This window comes from Trachypithecus francoisi, unplaced genomic scaffold (genome assembly GCF_009764315.1).
Source record: "Trachypithecus francoisi isolate TF-2019V2 unplaced genomic scaffold, Tfra_2.0 Lachesis_group0, whole genome shotgun sequence".
Taxonomy (NCBI): domain Eukaryota; kingdom Metazoa; phylum Chordata; class Mammalia; order Primates; family Cercopithecidae; genus Trachypithecus; species Trachypithecus francoisi.
The window spans coordinates 106,236,021-106,261,961 of record NW_022681453.1 but is presented as its reverse complement, the minus strand read 5'-3'; the positions used below and the strand labels follow the sequence as shown (position 1 = coordinate 106,261,961).

General features: G+C 39.2%; 1 protein-coding gene and 1 long non-coding RNA gene across 6 annotated transcripts in view; both read right to left on the bottom strand.

The window, feature by feature from the left end:
- Positions 1-21,639, bottom strand: part of ROBO1 (roundabout guidance receptor 1) — a 420,921-nt gene extending 399,282 nt beyond the window's left edge. For 2 of the 5 annotated variants that reach the window (XM_033211603.1, XM_033211606.1), the window contains exon 1: positions 20,564-21,611. In XM_033211603.1, coding sequence (XP_033067494.1) covers positions 20,564-20,618 — 55 coding nt within the window. In that variant the 5' untranslated portion in view covers positions 20,619-21,611. Of the gene's footprint in view, positions 1-20,563 lie in introns of all 5 variants that reach the window. The other 3 variants (XM_033211604.1, XM_033211605.1, XM_033211602.1) reach the window with 2 other exon arrangements.
- Positions 567-16,464, bottom strand: LOC117083664. The gene is made up of 3 exons (XR_004437155.1): positions 16,326-16,464; positions 13,437-13,439; positions 567-579 (listed from the first exon to the last, which is right to left on the bottom strand). It is a non-coding gene; the product is annotated as an uncharacterized LOC117083664 (long non-coding RNA).
- Positions 21,640-25,941: the final 4,302 nt, after the last annotated feature.

Sequence of the window (25,941 nt, the reverse complement as noted above, 5' to 3'; positions counted from 1 at the left end):
AGTCCTTGTAGTTCATGTTAGTCTTGTCTCCTGATAGTCACCTGAAATCCCTTCCTGCTGCATATATTCTATCAGTTCTATCTGTTCATTCTACTATCCAAAAATTGTTTATCTTTCCTCTTTGTTTCATTTCCAGTAACAATGTCTTTACTCATCATCTCTACCCTTTATTATTCTGATAGCCTAGTCCAGCTTTCATGCTACTGGTTGAGAGATCTTTCTATCCCACCCTATTTTGGATAGGCAGTTGCCTACATAAAAAGCATTTAATGGCTTCTTTTGCCACATAGTTAAAGGCAGTCTACTTAACACAGAATAAGAATATCTTCATATTCTGAGACATACAAATGGACAGGAAAAATACGAAAAAACACTCCACTTCACTAATATTCAGAGAAATGCAAATCAAAACTACAATCCGTACCATCTCACACCACTCAGAATGGCTATCACTAAAAAGTCAAAAATAACAGATATTGGAAAGGCTGTGGAGAAAAGGGAACATTTATTATACACTGTTGGTGGGAATGTAAATTAGTTCAGATACTGTAAAGAAAAGTTTGGAGATTTTTCAAAGAACTTAGAATAGAACTACTATTCAAGCCCCAAATCCCATTAACCAAAATAAAACAAATTGACCTACAAAAAGACAAATACTCTTGCGTGTTCATCACACTACTTACAATACCAAAGACATGGAATCAACCTAGGTGCCCATCAACAGTAGAACAGATAAATAAAATGTAGCATGGAATACTAGGCAGCCATAAAAAAGCATGAAATCATGTTCTTTGCAACCACATGGATATAGCTGAAAGCCATTATCCTAAGCAAATTTACACAGGAGCAGAAAACCAAATATCACATGCTCTCAATGATAAGTGGGAGCTACATTTTGGGTACTCATGGACATAAAGATGGGAACAATAGACATCAGTGACTGCCAGAGGGGAAAGGAAGGGAAAGGAGCATGTGTAGAAAAACTAACTTTTGGGTACTATGCTACGTACCTGGCTGACTAGATCATTGTTACCCCAAACCTCTACATCACGCAATATACCTTTGTAAAAAAAACCTGCAGATGTACCCCCCACATCTAAAATAAAAGTTGAACAAAAAAGAGAAAACCTTCATATTCTGACCATAGATTTATCTTTATAGGCATCTGATGTGACAATAATTCTAAATTATTGATAGTTTCTTCAGTATACATACAACATGATTTTTCTTATCTCTGCCTATATATGTTTTACCTCTGCTTAGTCTGATGGGCAATCAAGCAAAACAGATAGCTATTCATTAATATTTAGGTCACATTTTCTTTAAATACTCCTTGACCCTAGTAGGAAGTACATTTTCCCTTCTTGCACTTCTATTACCATGTGGGTGTGTGTTCACCATATTCTAATTATTCATATGCCTTCCTCAGTTATTACACAATGTGAACTGTATTAATCCGTTCACATGCTGCTATGAAGACCTACCTGAGAGTGGGTAGTTTATAAAGGAAAGAGTTTTAATGGATTCACAGTTTACCATGGCTGAGGCAGCCTCAGGAAACTTAAAACCATGGTGGAAGGGAAAGCAAACACATTCTTAACATGGCAGCAGCAAGGAGAGGTGCAGAGCAAAAGAGGAAAAGCCTCTTATAAAACCATCAGATCTCTGTGATGGGGTTCTTTGTTTCTTTCTTGTAAATCTGCTTAAGTTCCTTGTAGATTCGGAATAGTACACCTTTGTCAGAGGGATAGATTGCAAAAATGTTCTCCCATTCTGTAGCCTGCATGTTTACTCTGATGATAGCTTCTTTTGCTGAGCAGAAGCTCTTTAGTTTAAGTAGATCCCATTTATCAAACAATCCCATCAAAAAGTGGGCAAAGGATATGAACAGACACTTTTCAAAAGAAGATGTTTATGTGGCCAACAAACATATGAAAAAAAACTCATCATCACTGGTCATTAGAGAAATGCAAATCAAAACCACAATGAGATACCATCTCACACCAGTTAGAATGTCAATCATGGCAGGGTACGGTGGCTCAAGCCTGTAATCCCAGCACTTTGGGAGGCCGAGACGGGCGGATCACAAGGTCAGGAGATCGAGACCATCCTGGCTAACCCGGTGAAACCCCCTCTCTACTAAAAAATACAAAAAAAAAAAAAAAAAAAAAAACCTAGCCGGGCAAGGTGGCGGCGCCTATAGTCCCAGCTACTCGGGAGGCTGAGGCAGGAGAATGGCATGAACCCGAAAGGCGGAGCTTGCAGTGAGCTGAGATCTGGCCACTGCACTCCAGTTTGGGCGACAGAGCGAGACTCTGTCTCAAAAAAAAAAAAAAAAGAATGTCAATCATTAAAAAGTCAGGAAAGAACAGATGCTGGAGAAAGGGTGGAGAAATAGGAAGGCTTTTACACTGTTGGGACTCTAAATTAGTTCAACCATTGTGGAAGACAGTGTGATGATTCCTCAAGGATCTAAAACCAGAAATACCATTTGACCCAGCAATCCCATTACTGGGCATATACCCAAAGGATTATAAATCATTCTACTATAAAGACACATGCACACAAATGTTTACTGCAGCAGCACTATTTACAATAGCAAAGACATGGAACTAACCCAAATGCCCATCGATGATTGACTGGATAAAGGAAATGTGGCACATATACACCATGGAATACTATGCAGCCATAAAAAAGAATGAGTACATATCCTTTGCAGGGACATGGGTGGAGCTGGAAACCATCATCCTCAGCAAATTAACACAGGAACAGAAAACCAAACACTGCATGTTCTCACTCATAAATGGGAGTTGAACAATGAGAACACATGGAGACATGCAGGGGAACATCACACACTGAGGCCTGTCAGGGGGGAGGGGGAAAGAGGATGGAGAGCATTAGGACAAATACCTAATGCATGTGGGGCTTAAAATCTAGATGATGGGTTAACAGGTGCAGCAAACCACCATGGCACATGCATACCTATGTAACAAACCTGCATGTTCAGCACATGTATCCCAGAACGTAAAGTAAAATTAAATAAACAAATAAATAAATAAAACCATCAGATCTCATGAGAAGTCACTCACTATCACAAGAACAGCATGGAAGTAACGGCCCTCATGATTCAGTCACTTCCCACTAGGTCCCTCCCACAACACAAGGGGATTATGGGAACTACAATTCAAGATAAGATTTGGGTGGGGACACAGCCAAACCATATCACGAACTTTGTGTGTAGTGACCATAACTAATTCTGTTTTCATATCATCACTGCCTAGAAATCTTTGACCTATGGCAAGTACCCAGTAACAGTTACATCAATTACCCTAAAGAATCGGAGAGAGTTTCACTGTACTTCTAACAGTTGCATCAATTACCCTAAAGAATCGGAGAGAGTTTCACTGTACTTCTTCTGCCTATCTATCTATGAGTTAGTTTCTGTAAGATACTAGGCAATTTAAAAAATATGTATTTTAACGACAATTTGAGGTTCTCAAATTCTCTAGATGTTTCTCAGCAATCTCAAATATACAGCTTATCACTATAAGTTCCTTCAAGAAGCAATTCAGCATTGAAATGTGCCTCTTTAATAACACTGAAGGCAACCTCACTGTGAGCTCTTTACTATCACATGTACAGGAAAAAATCATCAATATTAAGGATAAGCAAAATATTAGATAACATAAACTTATTTAATTTTCCTTTTGGAGGAGAACATGTTATTTTTTCTTCGATACGCTTTTTTTTAGAATGTTAAAATGATCAGTTTAGAATTTTATTCATTCAACGAACAGTTACGGAGCTCCCACTATGTACTAGGGGGTGGGGCAACAACTATTTGGATACTTAGGTTCTGTCAAACAGCCATAAGTCATCCCATACAGTGACAAGAGACTATAGATATCTACAGGCGAATCTGTATGTAAGGAATTCAAGGAAGGCTTCCCTGATACACTGACCATGAGCACATGAGAACCAAGTGGCAATGACGGGCACACATGAAACGCCGGCCTGGAGTGAGGCACACAGTCTGAAGGGGGATATGTCACACTCAAGTTGGCAGCAATAGAAATCAGTCTGCTCTTTTGGCCATGGAACCTACACCTCTCCCTACTTACTTCCTTCAAATTTCTTCCAGTATGATTATTTCTAAATGGTACTGAATTAGCATTAAGTATCAATAGTCCAACATTTTGCTGCTTTCCTGGAAATACATATTCATATGAAGAGATAAAATTAAATAATACCTATAAGAAATATGTGTGTTTTGCATTTAATCTATCCTTCATTTACAGATAAGGAAAATTTAGAAAAGTTAAATATAATCAATTTCACAGTTCACCAGTGATAGTGTCAAAATTAATGTACAGAGAGCCAGACACACAAAATGTGATAATTATTTATTAAATCAATGAATTACTCTAGAGGCCAAGCTGCTAACCACCGTATTACGCCATAAATATCACTGAATTTCCCAGGCTTATGTCAACTGCTAACCTGAAAATCATGTTCTTAAGACACAGTATTCATACTTTCCATTTCATCTTTGGTTTCTTGAGGGTGTCACTTAATTAGTAGAGAAGGAAGTTGGAAAGAGTGTCTTGGGATTCAAAAACATTTTCAACAAGTGAAGTTTGCAGCTAGTACTTCACCTGTCTTTAGAACCCACTGTATTGCTCCAGGATTCAAAAGGGCCTCATTTTTCTCCATCTTCCTCACTTCTCAGTCCCTGTGCCCGTCCCACACTCCACGTGAAAACCTCCATTCCCCAATGCTACAGAGATGAGCTCCAAGTAAAGGAAGATCTATAATCTGATTAAAATAATCACAGTAATTGTAAATCTCTTAATCCTCTTAGAAGCATTAACATTTTTTTAAATGTGGGAGTGGGGAGGCAAGCTGATACAGCCTGTAATTGTTGGCATTTTTGTACAGCATAAACATTATTATATTTCCCTTTACTGGGATAGAAATGGCTATCACATTGACATGGCAATCTGCCCAGAAATCTGTCTCCAAACTGTCAAATTAACACTGAATTTTCCTTTACATGCTCATGCCTCCTCTGCTTTTGTTTGTTTGCTGTTTTGAAATCTCCAGGAGGGGAGATTAAATTTTTTTTTAAATTTGGGGTTTGTAAATCGGGGTCTACGCCCAGAACTAACATAAACTAGTTTCTTTTAAAAAAAAAAAGCCAAACAAAACAAACAAAACTTGATAAAAACTACTTAATTAGGAAAATAATAATAGAAACAATGCAACAATTCACACTAAATAGAAGTCAAAACATGCCAAACACTCTTTGAAGCACTGTACATATGTCAACTTATTTAGTTTTCACAGTAACCCCATCAAGTAGATACTCATATTATCTCCATTTTAATGATAAAGAAAACAGAAAAAAAAGCACAAAAATAAATTCTACGCATTTTACTGTGAAACATAATGAAAAATAAAAATTTCTATTGACATAATCCATTCAAGTTGACATGGCTACTTAGTAATGAAGTGGGATTTCAAACGTAGGTATTTTAACCCTGAAGCCTTATAACCTATGCTCTACTGAAAAGCACACCAAGGAGGAAAAATTCATTAAGAAATAATCCCGCTCACTGTGTTATTCCTAGGTTAAAAACTACAGCACTTCAATTCTGGAAGAGACTGAAATATCCACTGGTTCAATTACCTTCTATTACAGATGGAAAACAACATGCCCACGGGGTGGTGAAAAACTACTTAATGGCAGATTCAAAGCCAGCAACAACCTGCTCTAAATCCAAGACATGTTTTTCTCCTGCACTATACCATAATCAGTCTACAGAAAACCCATAGAAAAATTCACAAACTCCAAGCTAAGGTAGACATCCAAAGTCCTTAGCAATCTATTTTGTGAGATCCAGTACAAATATAACTGGTGAGTACCCCCATTTATAAATTACTTCCAAATTTGGTGCTATACAACATTTCTACCACAAGGTGTTCCAAGAGTTTTGAATTTTTTTTTTAACATGGGGATGTAAATTTGTGATATTTGGCAATTTTGGTATTTCTTCTTTCATGTGTTCATTTTTTCTCTTTTTAAATTAACGATTTACTCAAAAATCAGAAGGAGTATTCATCCCTTCTATAACTCCTGTCAAAGTAAAGTCAAGAAATTCATACTCCAATTTTATTCCCTAAATCACTTATTAATTCACAGAATGACATATGTGCCAGTTGTAAGTAATTCATTAGACACAGACTCTCATAGTTTGAAAGGAGATACAGATGAGTGTATGCAACATGGCATGACTGTGGGTAAAGACAGTATGTAGAGGGTGCTAGAGAAAGATAAGAAGTACATCAAATCTATCCTGGGTAGGTGAATGGGACAGCTCAGTCCCATTAGCTGGAAGATGAGACACCTGTATTGATTCACTGGGATGGAAAAGAGGGGAGGGAAAAGGACAGAGAGGAAAGGACATAGACAGAGTATCCCCACATGGAGGAAGCAGATGTTAGAAAAGCCAGAGGAGTAAGAGTGTATTCATGTGGTTAAAGTTAGTGCCACAATTAGGCATGTGTGCAACGTAAGCAAATCAGCAATTCCAACACACCCAAATACAAGGTACTGTCTCATAAGAAAATGAATTAAACATTTTATTTCTATGGTTCACAAAGAAGAAAAGGTCTTTGTAAGGAAATAAGGAGGAGAAATAGAGTTATGGTCCCAGGGACAATAAAAATCATCAAAGCTTAGACAAATCAGCTAATATAGTCTCATGACATTCTTCTAAGGGCTGCAGTTATCATCTATAGAAACAATTTCCAAAGAAATGTGGGAATCACGGCTGCCTTTTCAAATCATGAAGAATCCGTTATTATTGGCAAGCTATTTTGTCAAGCATCAGATAATGCTCATCTTTAAACATGCCTCCTATGGACAATAAAATGCTGCTGATGGTTTCCAGCTTCAAATGAATCCGCTCTCCTTGCTCAGGGCACATTACTGCTCCTGACCTCTTCCCTGCCCGTGCCTTGACCTTCTCCCACTCAGACGTTATTCCCTTCCTCATGCCTGTGAGCGTCTCATATTATTCCTGAGCTGTAGCTCTAGAATTTAGCATGAGGAGGGCTGCCCCTGATAGATGTCTTACATGAGTAATGCTCTTAATGATCCCCAATGGGACTACCATATTATTCCAGCAGGATGAATCATTCAGACACAAAAAGAAATTCTATGCATTTTACTGTGAAGCATAATGAAAAATAAAACTTCCTACATTTAGAAATACTTTTCTTAAATTTTGCAAAAAATAACCAAGTTTTCCCAAGGAAAAAAAAAGAGTTAACAAAACTTTCTTCATATATTTAGTTTTGTAGTATATCTCAACCACCTGAGCATATTATACCATTTCTATGTTGCCTAAAGAAATTCTCCAAATGTTATTTCACAAACATTTATGAAATACGCACAAGATTCCTCACAGAAATGCTAGATATACTCTTGAAAACTGTGCACAAATCAATATTTTGTAAGTTAAATAACATTTTTCACTGACAAATTATTTCAGAGATGCTTTCTTTTCATTTCTGGTTAATATTCAATTGTTAATGATTACCAACCCTTTAGATTAAGCTTCTCTCCTGAAAATATTTATGTTAAATAACTAATACTCTATTAGCAAATAACAAAACAAATAAGGGAAACTAGATTTTAAAAATAATCCCGCAATAAATACTTGCAGAAGAAAGGGACTTCTTTACCATCCAGCCACAACCTCAATTTTCTTTATTTTTATTTCTTAAAATTTCCTTAATGTATTTTATTAACATGTAATTCATATGCAACACAGTGGTGCATCTCTTAATAGCAATCAGTAAGCCTTTAAACCATGTTGATAATTTCTCTTCTTATTCAAGACTATATTTATTTATTCAGCTCATCAGGGACTCTTAGCTCATCAAAGAGCTCGTGGTTTTGTTTTCTTTGTTTGTTAGCTTTAGGACAAAAGAATAAACATAAACAGTAAAACTGATCACTTTGCCTAGCTCAACAAATACAATTTGTAAAATGTAAATAGCTACCAATAAAGGAGAAGCTTTTGGTCAAGTAAGCCATTATGTAAACATTTAACTAGTAACTATACAAAGAAGAGGGGCAAACACCAGAAAAATAAAAAGGTAAAACACAGAAGATAACAAAAAGTAAGGAGATACTGATGTATTCAGAGTAGAAATAGGCAGCAACAGATTGGTCCGTTGGCTGTAGGATGAGCGGTGTAATACTGCAGCCACAAAATGATGGCCTGTATACCATATTTGGTGCAAGCACTTATTATTCATTCACACTCAACTATCCATATTTATTGGTTAGGAAATTGTATTTAAATATACGAATTTATGCTTCCTCTTGAAAAGTCCATCTGAAAGTTTGTCTACATTGAGGCTGTATTTCCCTGGAGCAAGATTCAGCCAATCACCTCTTGGCCCTGAAACCAGCACTTCCTTTCTTATGCAGACCTTGTATAGGCATTTCAGTTTTCAACTCTTACAAAATAATATCAGGAAAAAAAAAAAAAAGAATGTCTTAAGTTTTATTTGTGAGATTGTGACTTTAGACCAGACTTCAGATGGTTCAGTGGGAAAAAAAGATGAAAAGATCAGTTATCTGGCTTCTTAATACATTTTAAATCTCCTGATCCAGAAAAGCATTACATCCCAGGATACCAAGGGAACACTTATAAAATGCAAGATTTGTTGGATGGTGAGGAGAAAGTTAAAAGCTATTTACATTTTTAAATAAAAAGGAAGGTAGACTCCTCAAACTTGACATTACACTTTAGAAAGACACTGGCTAATTAGATATATTTAAAACAATAAGAACAAAAACAACAGAACCAAGGGAAATGAATCTTCATCAAATGAGAAAATAAAACACAAAAGGGGGGCGCATCTTGTGCCTGAAGAATAACAAGTTTAAAAAGAACAAAAGAGGCCGGGCGCGGTGGCTCAAGCCTGTAATCCCAGCACTTTGGGAGGCCGAGACGGGCGGATCACGAGGTCAGGAGATCAAGACCATCCTGGCTAACACGGTGAAACCCCGTCTCTACTAAAAAATACAAAAAACTAGCCGGGCGAGGTGGCGGGCGCCTGTGGTCCCAGCTACTCGGGAGGCTGAGGCAGGAGAATGGCGGGAACCCGGGAGGCGGAGCTTGCAGTGAGCTGAGATCCGGCCACTGCACTCCAGCCTGGGCACAGAGCCAGACTCCGTCTCAAAAAAAAAAAAAAAAAAAAAAAACAAAAGAACTCTCTTCTAATACAAAAACTAAATTAGATTTACCTTGGGTAGCTTTGGAGGATAAAACCAGGCCAGTAGGTCAGGGATTAGAATTAGGTTTTAGCTTAATATGCAGACAAGTTTTATAAAAATTGTAAATGTCTATGCTATGAAGAGATAATTCGTGACACAGAAAGTAATGAGGAAAGAATGAAGACCGTGTTCAGGGTACTGCGGAGAGGGCGGAAGGACAGAGACAGTGATATTCCAAGGTACTGTCCAAAGGATTCTCTGATAGATTGAAAATAAAAATACACACAGCATTATATCAAAGCCTATTTACCTGTCTACTGTTATCTATAACCTCAAAGAAAATGCCAGAAAACAAATGTCTTAATCTCTAAGAATTAGGTTATCAAATTTATATTTATTTTACTTTCACCTTCTATTTGGTTGAAGCATTTTTAAAAATTGTTTATTTTTTAAATTGACAAATAAAAATGTTATGTATTTACGGTGTACAACATGTTTCTAAATACGCAAACATTGTAGAATGGTTAAATCAAGCTAATTAACATATGCATTATTTTTTATGGTCTAAATATAAGCTCACTCAGAGGTCATCACGCATTCTTCTATTAAATCACCTACACAGCAACCAACCATTTACCATAAATTCCTTAAGCACAGGGAATGAGCATTTTTTTTCTACTTTGTTGCCTGGTTAGGTGACTGAAAGAATGAATGAGATTATTAAATAATGCTCTTTACAATACAACAATGTCATAAGTGAAATTCTGTAATAACCAATAGCTGTACAATCTACCTCTTAAAGCAGATTTTCAGATCACCACTCCTAAATGTACCTCACAAATACTTTCCCTAAATGCACCTCTCAGATACCTTCCCTAGTCAAACAAGTTTTCTCCATCATTTCTCTCAGCACCCTTTCTTTGGAAACCTACTTATTCCAGGAAGAGTTTCCCGATGAAGTTAATCCCCTGACCCACTAGTTCCCAAAATGCAATTCTCCCTTCTTTCAACATATCGGAAACCCAGATCCCAACATGCAATTCTCCCTTCTTTCATCGTATCGGAAACCCAGATCCCAAAATGCTATTCTCCCTTCTTTCAACATATCGGAAACATCTTTCATTCATATAGCGCCAAAAATTCACTAATGTAAATTGACATTTCATTTTGTGGTCTATATGTACACAACTTGAATCTTGTATTAAAAGCTCTTGCACATTATCAGGTATGCCTGAAACATTCCTTCAAGTGTCTAATACCAGCAAAGGTTGGCAGCTGCTGAATAATAATTTTTTATTATTATCATGATTGATAGTAGTTTACTGAGGAATAAAATAACATTATTAAGCTCCATTAATAATAAACAAGTAGCATTAAATGAGTGGCAAACTGCAAAGCAATGGATGTACTAAAATATATTTATTATGAAGCATGTATGCATGTATATACATGTATATGTATACATACATAGTATACATATATATGTATATTGTATATTATATATATTTATGTATACATACTTTTGTTTTTTGAGACAGGATCTTACTTTTCCACTCTGGCTAAAGTGCGATGGCATGAATACAGCTCACTGCATCCTCAACCTCCTGGGCTCATCCACCCACCTCAGCTTCCCAAGTAGCTGAGACTAAAAGCATGCACCACCACACCATAATAAGTTGTGTTTTTTGTTTGTTTTTGTTTTTGTTTTTTGTAGCATCTCATTATGTTGCCCAGGCTGGTCTCAAACTTCTGGGCTTAAGCAATCCTCCCACCTCAGTCTCCCAAAGTACTAGGATTACAGGCATGAGCCACTGCACCTAGTCCTGAAGTATGTGTGTGTGTGTGTGTGTGTGTGTGTGTGTTGTTTTCTGGGGTTTTGTTTTTTCTTTTTTGTTTTTTTCCAGATGGAAGTCTCACTGTTGTCACCTGAGCTGGAGTACAATGGCACGATCTCAGCTCACTGCAAAAAATATATATATAGTTATATATATTTTTTATATATAGATATATAAAATTTGTTTGTTTGTTTTTTTAAGTAGAGATGGGGTTTCACCATGTTGGCCAGGCTGGTTTCAAACCCCTGACCTCAGGTGATCTACCCACCTCAGCCTCCCAAAGTGCTGGGTTTACAGGCATGAGCCACCATGCTCAGCCTGAAGTATATTTTAAAACAGTGTAAAAACCTTAATACGAACCAAGTCTCAAATAGGGGAAAGTTTTAGATATGATACTGTTTTGCTTAGTGGTATAGAGGAAAAAACTGGGGAAAGCTTCAATTTTCATTTAGGCCTTATGTAAACTCCCAAACCTATGGAAATAGATGAATGTAAATATACAATCCCATCTACGTATTTGGAAATAACTTTGGAAGACCACTGAATTCAGCTGAGAAAACCCTACCTAAGAAATTATACAACAGCCATAGTCAGAAACACATATTTAAAACAGTAAGAAAAGCAAAAGAATGGTATTCCCCAAACCAACTGCATTACTTCTGAAAGAGTATCGATTACAGTTCTGTTTTTGGTAGCTATTACAGACTCACACAGGTTTCATTGGCAGGAATTACATGAACCAATGCTAAAGTCTTTGTTTTCCGTAAAACTTGTCATTGAAGAAGAAAACACCTTTAAAGGAATGCTAATCACAGCTAATTCTAACTAAGCTAATTCTAACTAAGCTTCTGTTTAATATGTTTTATTATCAATTACATCTTATTGCCATTTATTATTAAAATCAAAAAATGAAAACTAAACAATCAGTTCCTTACAGAATAAGGATAACAGCGATTCTACTTTCTCTGTAAGGACAATTCTACTCACACAACTGAGCTACCATAAAAACTAGTTGGTACTTACTATTTCAAATTTATTCCACAAACTGAACAGCACTGAAAAAACCATATTATGGGGCTAGACTTAACGTTTCTGTGTTGAAGGGTGTGTAATACCAGGGTACACTCTTTTTTGTGGGTTATCATGTGACAAAGAGAAGAAAGCAACAGACAGTAAGATGCAACATAAAAATCAAACATCTAAAAAGGAACTAAAACAGGTTGGCAGCATGATGTAGTTCCCTCCCAAAAAAGCATCTAAATATGTTCTAAACATATTTTACACTGTTTCATCTACATTCATTATCTTTAAGGGAATAGTATAGGGTGTTTGTAGAATCGTGAAAAGCAAGAATTCTAGGATGAGACAGGCTAATTTCAAATCTTCACTCTACTACATTGACTGGCCATAGTGAAAGAGCTTAACTTGTTGAACCTCATTTTTCATATTGACAGACAGGGCTAATAACAACATATTCATTTCTAATGTGATTGTTTTAAGTATTAAATAAGATAAGGCATGTTAGCACTTTGTCAAGCAGATAATAATACTGTATAACTTTTAGGCATTATCAGTATTACCATTATTATTAGAGATATTATTGATTCCTAGTGTTCCAGGTTCCGTGTATACAGCTGGGCCTATACTACTGCATCAATCATCACTTAATAAGTCACTTGGGTTTTTTAATCATGTAAATATATATATATATATTTATTTATCCATATCTATACATAGACTCTTAAAAAGCAATGAGCGCTTCAGATTCAATGACCCATGATAGGAGAAAAGATCCAAGAACACAATGAGTTTCTTCGTCTTCATCACCATACTGAATTTGAATCAAAGCTGTCCTTAGGATGCTTGTGTTCAATCTGAATTCATGGAGATGAACAGCAATGATCTTGTCAGTGAATACCCTTCCTATTTGCATAGATATCTGAATGAAAGCTTTACGTCTCCCCTGTTTTTCTTCTACAGATTTAGATTTTGCAAATATATTACTAAATTCATTAATTTAAGCAAGTGGTCGTTCTACCAGGTTGCAAGGGCATTTTCACTCCTCTTCAGATACAAGGGAAATGAACAGACGAGTTTTATTTTCCACAGCCTGTACAAGCTGGTTTACTTTACTCAGACAACTTGCTAATGGAATGGTCTGGATATACTGAAATTACTTCCCAAACCAAGCAACTAAAGAAGTTTAAAGCTGCCAGAGGTACGTGTAGTTAACACATACAAAGGTACTTTAACTCACTTTGTTGTACGAGCCAGGACCATTTCAGTGAAGTTTCAGAGTGACAGACTTCCTTTTCAATAATGCCTAAGTACCCAAAATCAGCTTTAGAGCTATGCAACTAAAAAGTAGACATGTTCTTGTATAGGCAAGGAATTGCAGACAGATACATTTCTTTAGCCAAACTAAAAGTCTACCATTAGTGAAAAAAGAAAATCACATGCTAAACAAGAAAATGTAACAGCAGGCAGGTGAAGTTGGAGGTCAATTTATGAGACTTCGTGGATCTCATTAGCACTATGTCGCCAAATGATATTGAAACAGACATTTGTGACCCGATTCAATCATTCTTTGGCTTCATTTTCTTTTCCTACTCTACCTGAAATTGATAATAATGTAAAAGGGCTCCAATCACGTTAGTGCAGAGAAGCTAAAATCTAGCCTTTGTTTCCTCTTCTACCGAACCCAGGAATGAACTTAGCAAGTTGGTGTTATATATATACGCCATAATGTTGCATAAATTATGACCATACCTAACATGATCCAAAGACTTTCATGTCATATGAATACTATCTTGTTATCCTCATTGAAACTGTAAGTTAAATCAAGAGATAACATATACCTGAAATTACGTACTTTTCAAGTACTTAATAATCACATGTAACAGACTTTTTTACTCTTTAACTTTCTATACAAACTGGGTTACGAACTGTGTTTCAAGCAGAAGGCGGTAAATAATCTTAGAGGAGGGCTTTGAGGACTCCACGCTCCTTTCATGGCTGACTGTGGACAAGCTGTCCCCAGCTCTCAGGTCCTGTACAGATGAGTTGAATTTAGATATACTTTGAACTTAATACTTTCTGAAATCTAACCAAGAGCATCTTGAGAAAGTGTTTTAACTGTGAGCTGTTATTGCCAGAAGTAGTTTAAACATGTGTTCTAGTAAACCTTGCTCTACTTAACTGAAAGACTAACATGATTTTAAAAATAGATCCCCAAAATACTGTATTATTAGGAAGCAAAACCGACTATTTCCTATATGCTGCATACAAAGCAATCACTTGACACAAAAAGACTATATTCCCATTTAACACAGAACCACATTGCTCTGTTGACATTTGCTTGTATCCTTTGATGGTGCTTTTAATGCTTCATTTAAGTGTCAAACTAGGTGACAAGCATTAAGCCCAGATAGACTATTTAGTCTCATCTTGTGATCCTAGAACATTTTCTACAATTGCTTACCTGCTATCCACTTTCCCCCAAAAATAATACGAATTAATTAAATAAACAGAATATTCTTTTCCGGCTCTAAGCCATGGACAGCTGTGAACGCCACAGAGGTATTTCTCTCCTTGAATAAAGTCAGAAAGATATGCACAGTCATGCTGTTCAAAATATTATCTTATGTGTGGAACAACACTGTCATAAGATGTTTGGAAGCCAAGTAAAATCACAGAAATAAGAGGATTTGTAGCAGCCTGTTTTGGCTGAAGGGAAATGAGGCTGAGCTCTCCCATGAAGCAAGCAACATGACACCTTTCGGTGTTAGAAATAGCCTTTTGGATGGTTAAAAAAGAGAGAGGAAAAAGCAAAGCAGTGGAGATCAAAGCTATCTCCCTGTACACCACAGATCTCTTTTTTCCTTCCTCTTCTTCAACAGCAAGATTGAAGGAAGGGGCTGAAAGTGGAGGGAGAAGGGGAAAGGAAATCATGCTAATCCAGAATTGTAAAGAATGGAGGTAGCCTTTTGATCTCCACAGGATGGCAACTTTATTGGCAATGCATAAGCAGTTTCCAACCAGCTGATCAACCAGGTATTAAGGCTCAACCCCTCCATGATCAGTAACCATGAAGTGAGTTATCTGTGAACAGCAGTCAAGCAGAAGGCTCATCTACTAAATGATCACCAGCCCATACTCAACCCACAGCCTGAGAGCAACCACAGGGGAAATGACTGTCTCTCCACAGGCTCTTCTGTGTGGAGTACCAATTATTTGCCTTGGGATTCAGAGCAGAGCAAAATCTTTCCTCAAGTGTGCAAGAAGGACAATGCCATTCACTTTCCAAAATACAACTTGGAAGCCATGTGCATCTGCATCCCCAGCAGACAATGTTTGGAATCACATTCAGTCTTCTTTTTTAAGCATGCCAGAAAATGCAGACATCATCAAGGCTGAATGTGAACTGGTTAGATGTAAAGAACGGACTGTCTTGCCTAGTGATCTAAAAATTAGAGACCATTTTCTTAATAACAGGAAGAATAATGCCTTCCATCCAAATTCTTAAGTGTTCAAACCACAGTCTTATGTAAGTGGATTTTTTTGAGACAAGTTTTAAAATAGAAAGCGATTGAACCATAATATTTCTTATTTAAATTCTTCATTTCTCTCTTGCAACTAGGAAAATGCACAGTAGTTAAGAGTTTTAGAGCCAGCGTGGTTCAAATCCCTGCTGAACCACATTTCCTAACTTCTCTATGATATAGTTTCCACAACAATAAAATCGGGGCACAGTAATATCTTAGAAACAACAGCATATATGTCATAGGAATTTTATGAGCATTAAATATGATAATGGCGAGTGTTCAGTAAGTGATAGTCCTAGTTTCATAGTAAAAGTAGCCATTTTCATAAAGTTTCTTATTGCACGTAGAGTTTGAACTCCATCTCATCTTTTAATTATTTCCTTCTTCCACTTTACTGGTCTCCTTTAAACAAAAGTGTTACGATACAGAAGGTAACTACTTGGTGTATCGGTCTTGTATATACATTGAGGCAGTCAATATTCTAAAGTCTTATCATAAGTAGGTTAAAAAAACTAAATTCACGAAAGAGTTAAACATGCTTCAAATTGTTTTTTTTTTTTTGGTAGTTTTAAACATGCAAACTATCTAGTTCTTTATATAGTTGTTGAATTTAAGAGTATATACACTGACATCACATTTTCAGAAATCCACTTTTTGGGCCGGGCACACTGGTTCATCCCTGTAATCCCAGCACTTTGGGAGGCCGAAGCAGGCAGGTCACCTGAGGTCAGGAGTTTGAGACCAGCCTGGCCGACATAGCGAAAACCCATCTCTATTACTAAAAATTCAAAAATTATCCTGGTATGGTGGTGGGCACCTGTAATTTCAGCTACTCAGGAGGCTGAGGCAGAAGAATCACTTGAACCCAGGAGGCAGAGGTTGCAGTGAGTCAAGATCGCGCCACTGCACTCCAGCCTGGGTGACAGGGTGAGACTCCATTTCAGAAAAAGAAAAAGAAATCCACTTTTTGGATTTGCTTCTTGTGCTGTGCGTGGTCGGAGGGCGCACTCACACTTGGCTGCTCTGTCTACTTCCACTGTATCCCCGCCTATATTTTAAAACTAGCTTAATGCTAGACCTCAGTTTCTACTACACTTCGCTAGACTTCTGCTTTTTGTTTATTACTTTATTTTTCTTTTTGGTTCTTTTCTTTCATGTAGTCTACAGATTACCTTAGGCCTAATTTTAAACTGAATGATAACTTTGCTTTCCTTCTATTTTCCCATATGAACTCGAGCTCACAGGGCAGTTTATATTTTGGTTTTAAAAATTAAACATTGTTTAAAGGTCAAAATTAACCTAAGTATCACCATAACATCTTTTATTAACACAGATGATAATAAAGATTCAACCACTTATGGTCTTCACTGAGAAGCTGTTATCCTGCTTACTTCCCGTTGGATTCCTGTTGCCCAGTTATTTTAAATTATAGATATCTAGTCAATGTAAAAATGAAAAATAAACGGTCATTGTTAGTCTGAAATTTAGCATTCTGTGTCACTTTAAATGACATAAGAATATTTCATTTGTTGTAGCAAAGACTAAGAAAAAACTTCAGGTAAACTTTCTGTTCTAAGACCTTTTACCCATAAATGTCTTATGCATTAGAATGTCCATTATCAAGAAATAAAGATATTTTAAAAGATATCACAGTATTCAAGTATGTACATTTAAAAGCCAGAAAGGTTATAAAGAAACTAGCCAGATCACATTGGAACTACACAATAATCTTACCAGAAAGAAAGACAGAAGAAGGAAAAGAGGAAGCTAGACCAGAGACCAGACAATTGGTTCAAATAGTGAAACTCATCTAAAAAAGTTCCTCTTCCCAAGAGAAACCTTACCCCCTATACCCCCTCCAAAAAAAAAACAAGAAAAAGAAAGACAGTATGAGTAAATTATCATTTATTTGAAATTCAAATCTCATCCTAAGTTTGAACTGAAATTCAATTACTTTTTTACTTAAAAGCAGGTTTTAGCAAATGGATTTGAGAAGAGGAAGCCCATGAAGAATCAGATCCTGAGAGAGCACATGGATTTGTTTCAGGGCTACCTCTCCTGCACCCTGCCACCCCGCAAACTCGCCAGAAGTCTATCTGTCCACAAAAAAGGCAGACAGACCAACTAATTAAAGGAATATACCTGAAAAATGAATTTCAGAAGGAATAACCACTTTTTCTACATCCCAGTTTCATTGAATGAAAGGTTATTTTTTGTAGCATCAAGTTAATAGATAAAAGGTTGTAAGAAGTGAACACTCTTAAGCACAATACTTAATACTAAGTATGCCATCAACATACCAAAATGGAGTTTATAATCTGTTTGAAGAAAAGTGTTGGACTTTGTTAAGTTGGCAGACAGTTAAAAAAGGAAGAAAAGAAAAAAGAAAAAAAGAACTGACAACCAATAGATGCTTTTACAGGTTAAATCTTGTTGAAGGTAAGTTATCCTCTCAGTACACTTTGATTTATTTAAGCTCACCACATTTCTCTTAAATACACTCCATTAACAAGTGATAGACTGTGATCTTAGGCTTGGGGCAAGACATGAAACACAATCTTTCAAGAACTTCATTCATTCTCTGACCAGGTGTCTTGAACACACCCAGGTTACTAGTTCCTTGAGTTCTGTGAAGTATTATTCAAATCAATGAAATCACCCTAGCAGCTCAAGAGTCTGGCCTCCCAAGTTCAGATTCACAGCGTGAGTGAAAGTTATCAGAGGAATAACAAGTTTCAGGCTAGGTATGAGGGAGCACTTTGGAAAGAAGCTTTTGTCCTGAAAAGTGGCAAAGTAGATAGGCACACCTATAGGAAAAACTTAGGTTTACAAAAATCATCCATGGCTTAAATGGAAAATTAAATAAGGAACAGAAAAACTAGAAATTTTAGATTTCTAAAAGCTAGAAATCAGTGTAGCTCTAACATTATAATTGTCTCATATCTATTCAAATTACAATCCTGATATTTACTACTCAGATTATTAAATCTAACAGGACAGTACATTCCCAAATAATTCTCCAAGTGAAGACAGAATTTCCAAGTTGACACGACCAGCCTTCAATGATACCTTATTAGTGTGACCCTATCTTTAATCTACAGCCATGATAAAAGGTTCCAACATATACAAACTCAACTCAAACAGTGACTAATGACCATTAATCCCTCTATCTTCAGTAATCTGCCCCTCCAGTCATTTATCACAATGACACTTCACTTTACACACGTAAATAAACTTTAACCAGAAAGGTGAATCAACAGAAATCTCAAAGGTATCTGAAGCTGTAAATTAAACTAGGGAGAGACACAGCCAAGAGAGGCAAATAGATCAGATTGTAATGTTTCTGATTTGCATCCACAGCTAGGTGTGGGGGATTGGAGGGACTATTCCATCACTTCGATAGGCAAGCTAAGGAAAAATAAGACATTACAGAAGGAGAAGCTGGAAATGGGGAACGCCAACCCCAGGAGTTAGTCTGCGCATCCCTCCACTGTGACGTACACGAGACACACCAGGTTGAAACTTCACTTTCTGTTTTCTTTAAAGGAGAAACAATTTAATAATTTTTAAAATGTACTTTAGTTGCAAATCTTCCTTGTAACTTTCAGCCAGCAAGCACAATTCATAGGCTAAAATTATTTTAGGGGTTTATTCGCTACCATTTGCTGACATATGTGGTTTGTTTATTTATTCCCCCCTCCCCCGCCTTTTCTTACTCTGTTAACTATCTGCCTTAAGTAAAATCCCCGGTCAAAACATAAATGATAACCATAGACCACAAAAGCTCAAACTAACCTTTAAAATCGTTCCATAATTGTGCAAACTGAGTGGCTCTTACCGATAAGCCTTGATGCAACTTGAAGCTCAGTATGAGAATGTGACTATAAAAATTCCGAGGTCTAGTGTGTGTGTGTGTGCACGCGTGTGTGTGCGTGTGTTTTAAAGCCTGAAATCGGATCCGTGATTGAAACCAGAATCTACCAAAAAGAAAGAAACAAAAGTTGAGTCGTGGCTCATTTCACCCGTAGTAAAAAAGTTTCTTAGGGAGGGTAAAAAAAACTATTTGCAAGTGTAGATACAGTGTGTCTGTCATACAGTGTGTCTGTCATACAGTGTGTCCTCTCAGGTCAGAAGGTCCCCGTTTCAGCATCCTTCCAACACTTCATATGGAATTTCAGTATGATTTAATTAATCCTAAACATCCCAAATTCAGCTGTTTTCTTTCGCCAGTGAGACTTGCCAGGCAACTAACTGTCCCCTTTCCGATGCTGGCAACCGCCTGTTTCCTTCTAAACCCAGCGAGGCAGTGGCTATTTTATATCCTACCTTAAGAAGGAGTTATTTCATGCAGCTTCTTCAGCATCAAATTTAATTACAGACTTTGGTTACATAAAACAACTCCTAATAACCCCTTGCGCTCGGAAGAGGAGGGGCTAGAGGAGGACTAGGTTCAGGAATCCTGGCAAGCCTGCGGGCCACAAGCTCCCAGGGCGCACATTTCCCTCCCCAGGGAAGCGGCGGGTGGCTGATACTCACTTCGGCTCATCCTGGGGGCCTAGCTCACTGCCAGCCGCTGCCTCCTCCCACCCCAGTGCTTAGACGAGCGTTTGCCCAGAGTAATCTGGGCGTGCCCTGAACTTGGCAAAAGGCCGAGATCTGCAAAGAGTCTTGAGGAGGTTCGGGGCGGAGGGGAGGTTTTGGGGAATGGGAAAAAGAGACAACCCCAAATGCGAACTAGGAACATTTTCGCCTAAAAGTCTTGCAGGAATAGAGCCCCTCCGGCCTTAGGAGGGACGGGTAACCAAAATGCAATTCTGGGTTTGATTGTGAAAAGTGGAGAGAGGGGGAACAGGGAGGATCAAGGGTGAAGAAAGAAGACGCGGGGTTACCTGAACAGAGACATATTAATCCAAACAGGTAAAAGTGAGCAGGCTCCGCAATCATTGTCCTCGGGTGGATCCTGCATACAGTCTCATGCCAAGAGGAGAGAGTGGAAATAGGGTCCCCAAATGTATGAAGCCACACACCACACACACCACACACAAAGGCTTAATATAAGCAACGTGGGTCAATTAGCCAGGAGTTTTCAGGGCAATTACTCGTCGACCTCTCTGGACGCTTGTCAATATCTCAGACTTTTGCGGAGGAAGAATTCCAAGGTTTGTCTTCTCCGGCCGCAGGGTTTCCGAGGCGGCTCAGACACTTGCAAGCACCATCCAAAGCGAACAACAAAGAGCCGAAGCAGAAGCGCAGTAGTGCCGCTTCCTGCCTCCGCGGTCGTGCCGAGCCTCCCGGCGTGCGCCCCCACAGTGTGCGGCCAGGGCAGGCGCGGCGCCGCGGCGGCAAGGCTGGGGCGTGTGAGCGGATCGGGCAGGGCCAAAAAGTGCTGCTCAGTCTCCCCGCGAGCCCAGTCAGCAGCGGGCCAGGCGCGGCGGCGGCGACGGCAGCCCAAGTAGCAGCAGCAGCAGCTCCGGAGGACGGGCTCGGGGTGCCGGGAGTGTGCCTGGGTGACTCCGCGCGCAGGGGGCGAGCGAGGGGGCGGTGCGGCGACAGCGGCTGCCTGGGCGGGCCCTTGTTCCCATCACTTGGGGGATGCGGAGGGTACTGGAGACGGCAGCAGGAGCGCGGACCCTCGCACGTCTTCCGGGCGCCCCCAGCCCCGCGCGGCGCCCCACATCGCCCCCGGCCCCTCGCCCGCTGGGGCGCTCGCAGGCACCCCTAAACTACGCAGAAGCCCAAACTTCCTGGGGGTAGCTGCTTGCACCCCTGGCTCGTGGAAGCGGTAGAGGCAGCTCCCGGCTCTCCCCGGGGCGGCAGAGAAGGGCAGGGAGGATGCTGTGCGGGTGGGAGAGACGGCCGCCGCGGCGCCCCCAGCTCCTCCCGGATCAGCGGCGTCTGAAGTTTCTGCTCTCACGCCGCCTCCTCTCCAGCTCAGTTGCTTGCGGGTTTCCCCCCGAGTCCCCGCGGCTCCCGGTTTCCTCCCTCTCCTCCCCGGCCCCAGAATATTTAAAGGGGCCGCGTGGTCCTTTCTGTGCTTCACTCTACTCTCCAGGCGCGGGTCAGGCAAGTTCTGCTCCTCAGTATTTCCATCCACAAGCCAGGGGTGCCCAATGGCGCCCTCAGGTGAGAATCCAATTGCTCAGAATCGGAAATCCAGGCCAATGAGAACCTGTCTTGTTTCTCTCGCCACCCCTAGCTCCCCTGCACCTTTCTCCAAATGGAACCTCCCAGCCAAAGACTTCAAAAATCCTCCTGGTCCAACTTAACCTCTTCCTTGCCGCTCCCCGGAGTTGGAATAAACTCTCAAGTCCACTCTCACTTCTCCCCATTCCCATTAAAAAAAAAAAGCAATTTTGAGCAACATGCCTTTAGGACAGTAGGTAAACAGAGAACTATGCAGAACATATCAGTAAATGGGCAGTCTCTTACGACCATCCTTTTAAGTTGTAGGTGTGGAAAGTCTTGTAGAAAAGATACCCAAATCATAAGGCACGGGGTTGGGCTTTGGGATCATTTCCTCATGTTTCATTTGAAACCCTCTCTTTCAACTTGATAGACTTCACACATTAGAAAGCTAACAATGGGAGGTTAAAAAAAAAAGAGGGAGAGAGAGAAACAAATGCAAAGAAACGTTTTTTTTTTTTTTTGAGACGGAGTCTCGCTCTGTCGCCCAGGCTGGAGTGCCGTGGCCGGATCTCAGCTCACTGCAAGCTCCGCCCCCCGGGTTCCCGCCATTCTCCTGCCTCAGCCTCCCGAGTAGCTGGGACCACAGGCGCTCCCACCTCGCCCGGCTAATTTTTTGTATATTTTAGTAGAGACGGGGTTTCACCGTGTTAGCCAGGATGGTCTCGATCTCCTGACCTCGTGATCCGCCCGTCTCGGCCTCCCAAAGTGCTGGGATTACAGGCTTGAGCCACCGCGCCCGGCCAAGAAACGTTCTTAACTAGCCGAGTTTGCAGTTAGGAGAAGCTCGTCAGCATTTCGAAACCAACAGACAGACTTTGACACCCAGTGGGCCCCCTCTGAAATCCCAACCTGCCAGTTACAGCTCTGTGACCAGGTCTGTTTTCTCTTCTCTGTTTCTGTTCTCGAGATATTTTATTGCATTAACAAAAAATACACAAAGCAAAACAAACCTGACACGTCTGAAAGGCATTCATTCATTGAGTCAGTCACTTTTCTTCCTTTCTATTAAGTAAGACACAGTGGCCAGGTGCTGTGGCTCACACCTGTAATCCCAGCATTTTGGGAGGCCCGGGCGGGCAGATTACTTACGGTCAGGAGTTCGAGACTAGCCTGACCAATATGGTGAAACCCCGTCTCTACTCAAAATTCAAAAATTAGCCGGGCGTGGTGGCGTTCGCCTGTAGCCCCAGCTACTCGGGAGGCTGAGACAGAAGAATTGCTTGAACCCAGAAGGCAAAGGTTGCAGTGAGCCGACATAACGCCACTGCACTCCAACCTGGGCAACAGAGCAAGAATCTGTCTTAAATAAACAAATAAATAGACACAGTATGTAAGATACCTAACATGCCGAACGCTGAATAAATGGCAGAATTATTATCTACAGAGTTGTATACCATAACTTCAAAAAAATTACTTGGTGTCTAGCAGTATATATAAGAAGCTACTTTCAGTGGTTGCCTCTGGAGAAGAGAACTGCTCAGCGGATAGGGCAGAGAGGGAGGATTTGCTCTTTTCTACATAGTGGTGTGCTTTTCCATTTCTTTTCAGGTGAGCACATTCATTACCTAATGGAAAATAAAAATTTAAAAGTAAATTGTACATTGATGTTGGTTGCTGCTGGCGCAACCAATGACCTTAGAGCAACATTTTGTGGAAACTCTGGTTAACAGCACCTATCTTTGAAAGTGAAAGATAGTTTAATCCTGAGAAAACTGACTATAAATTCAGTAAACAGACTGGAGATAAGAATTCAAAGACTCCAACCAAAATCTTTTCCGCAGTAAAAATATGAATGGGCAGTCAAAGCTGAAAAGCATACATCAGTTTGGTCTTGCTGAAGGATATTTAGTGAGAAATGTAGAATATATCTCTTTTTTCTTGGAATAAAAAGTACTTTTAAGATAAGCTTACCTAGTAATAGAAAACAAATAAACACTCAAGTGTAGTACTTGAGAGAAAGAGAGCAAGATGGAGAGAAAATTCAAATCCTCATATCATTTGAGTGCATGTTAAATAAAGATGTCAAACTTTCACTTGGTAATGGAGATATACTTTTAAATATAATGAAGAATATGTGTCAGGATCCCTATTGCATTGTTCCCCAAAGTGGATCTCCTAGTCTCTGGAAGTTTGCTCATATCTCTCATGATCTCTTTTGCCATTTATCTCATTGAATGCAAACCAAATTAATATCACCCTTTGTTTCTCAACTTCAGTAAGCAATACCCATCCCCTGTCTTCTAGGAGATGATATTACCTAGGACAGTCATCAGTAAGTATCCTCAAGGAGCTAACTTTTGGCAGCCCCTGATGAAGACCATCATCACCAACTCATATGTGTTAGTCCTTTCTTTTTTCTGCCTCATCCAAAGTGTGTCTATTTTCTGTCAATTATATCGACAAAGATGGCATGCAAAGACAAGAACTTGTGTTCAGAAGGTATTGCGGAGCTATAAGAAGTGAAACTCAATGCACCTGAGAACTTTTGTATCTACTTCCTTTTCCTCACTTGTGCAAATAAACACTTAGTGAACATCATCTATATGCAAAAAAAAAAAAAAAAAAAAAAAAACAGTAAAGTGTGCTGTAGGGACAAAATGCAAATATAATTCCTTTCATTTAGGCTTTTAGAGCTCCTACTGTGGGGAGGTACACAGAACAGGCTTCAGGATGGAATCTGTCTGAAAAAAAATAAAAACCAAGTGCCATTGGGGTTAAAAGACATCCCAGTACATTCCTAGAGATGGATGGATCATAGCAACTTGTCACCTTTTCAGTTTTGCTCCTGAACTTTAAATTACCTGGAAGAACGCGTGAAATGCTCGTTGTGTCTGTATGAGTGCCTGTGCAAGTGTGAGTATATACATGTGGACAGGGAAGGTACTCACAGAAGATCTTCACGGAACTCTGATATGTACAGGAGAACCTTGACTCATTCCAGTTTGGGTGGGAGACACTGCACAAGGAAGGAGAAAGTGTACTGACTTGTACTCAGGAACGCTTTCTGATCACTATGATCTGAATGAATTGTGGGTTCTAAATTTCCATTTAGAACCTATGAAATTCAGGATCCCAAAAATTCAGGATCTTCCCTGAGAATTCTGAAGAAACCTGAAAATATCACATTACAATAGTCCCGTGAAGAAGGACTTTTTGACAGTCAAAATTCTAGAGCAGTAATGATCTCTTGTGTTGCTCCAATGATTGTATCTTTCATGGAGGTAGCCACAGGAACTCGGGGAATTACAGAACACCCAGGGTCTCTCCAAGGATTGCAGATACCACTTATTCAGATGAGTAGGAGGGAAATAGAGTTCCTAAGCTAACTATAATATAAACCAGAACATCTCTTTGCCTTATTAGCTAAAAGTTTTAGAATCAGACCGAGCCTGGGATGCAAGCCATAAGTTCCAGCAAATCTAGTGAGAAGCAGTGAGACCACATGCAGCACACACCAAGGCTGTGCTGAATACTCCGAGATCCCATCCCCCAGACTGCAACAGTCAGTTCAGTAATTCTTACATGGAATTGCTGAATAATCTGCGTGATCCTTGCTATTTAAATGGATGAACTAAGATGAACGTTTGAATAATTGAATATTTGAATATTTTCCTAAGTTTGGATATGTAAGAAAAGTCCGATCTCAGAAAGCAAAGCTAAAGTGATCTGTATAAAAAGAGAGTAAATTGAGATTTGTTGGAACATCTACTGTGTTTCAAAAACGTGGCCTATTTAGTTTTAGCTTTCCTGACTAAGCTGCACATGGTAGCTTCAAATGTACATAAGGTGCATTTTAACAGTATTACTTTTGTTTGTTTGCTTCTCTGCTACTTAAAACAGGTAATTATGTGTTCCAAACCAAAAATCACAGGGAGGAGAAATTCCCAGGGTTATTCATCTTCACTTACTTAAAGACTTCAGGCATTGTCATTGGGGCCAATTTTTTTTTTTTTTTTCTTGAGAAGGAGTCTCGATCTGTCATCAGGCTTGAGTGCAGTGGTGGGATCTTGGCTCACTGCAACCTCCGCCTCCCATGTCCAAGTGATTCTCCTTGCTTCATTCTCCCAAGTAGCTAGGATTA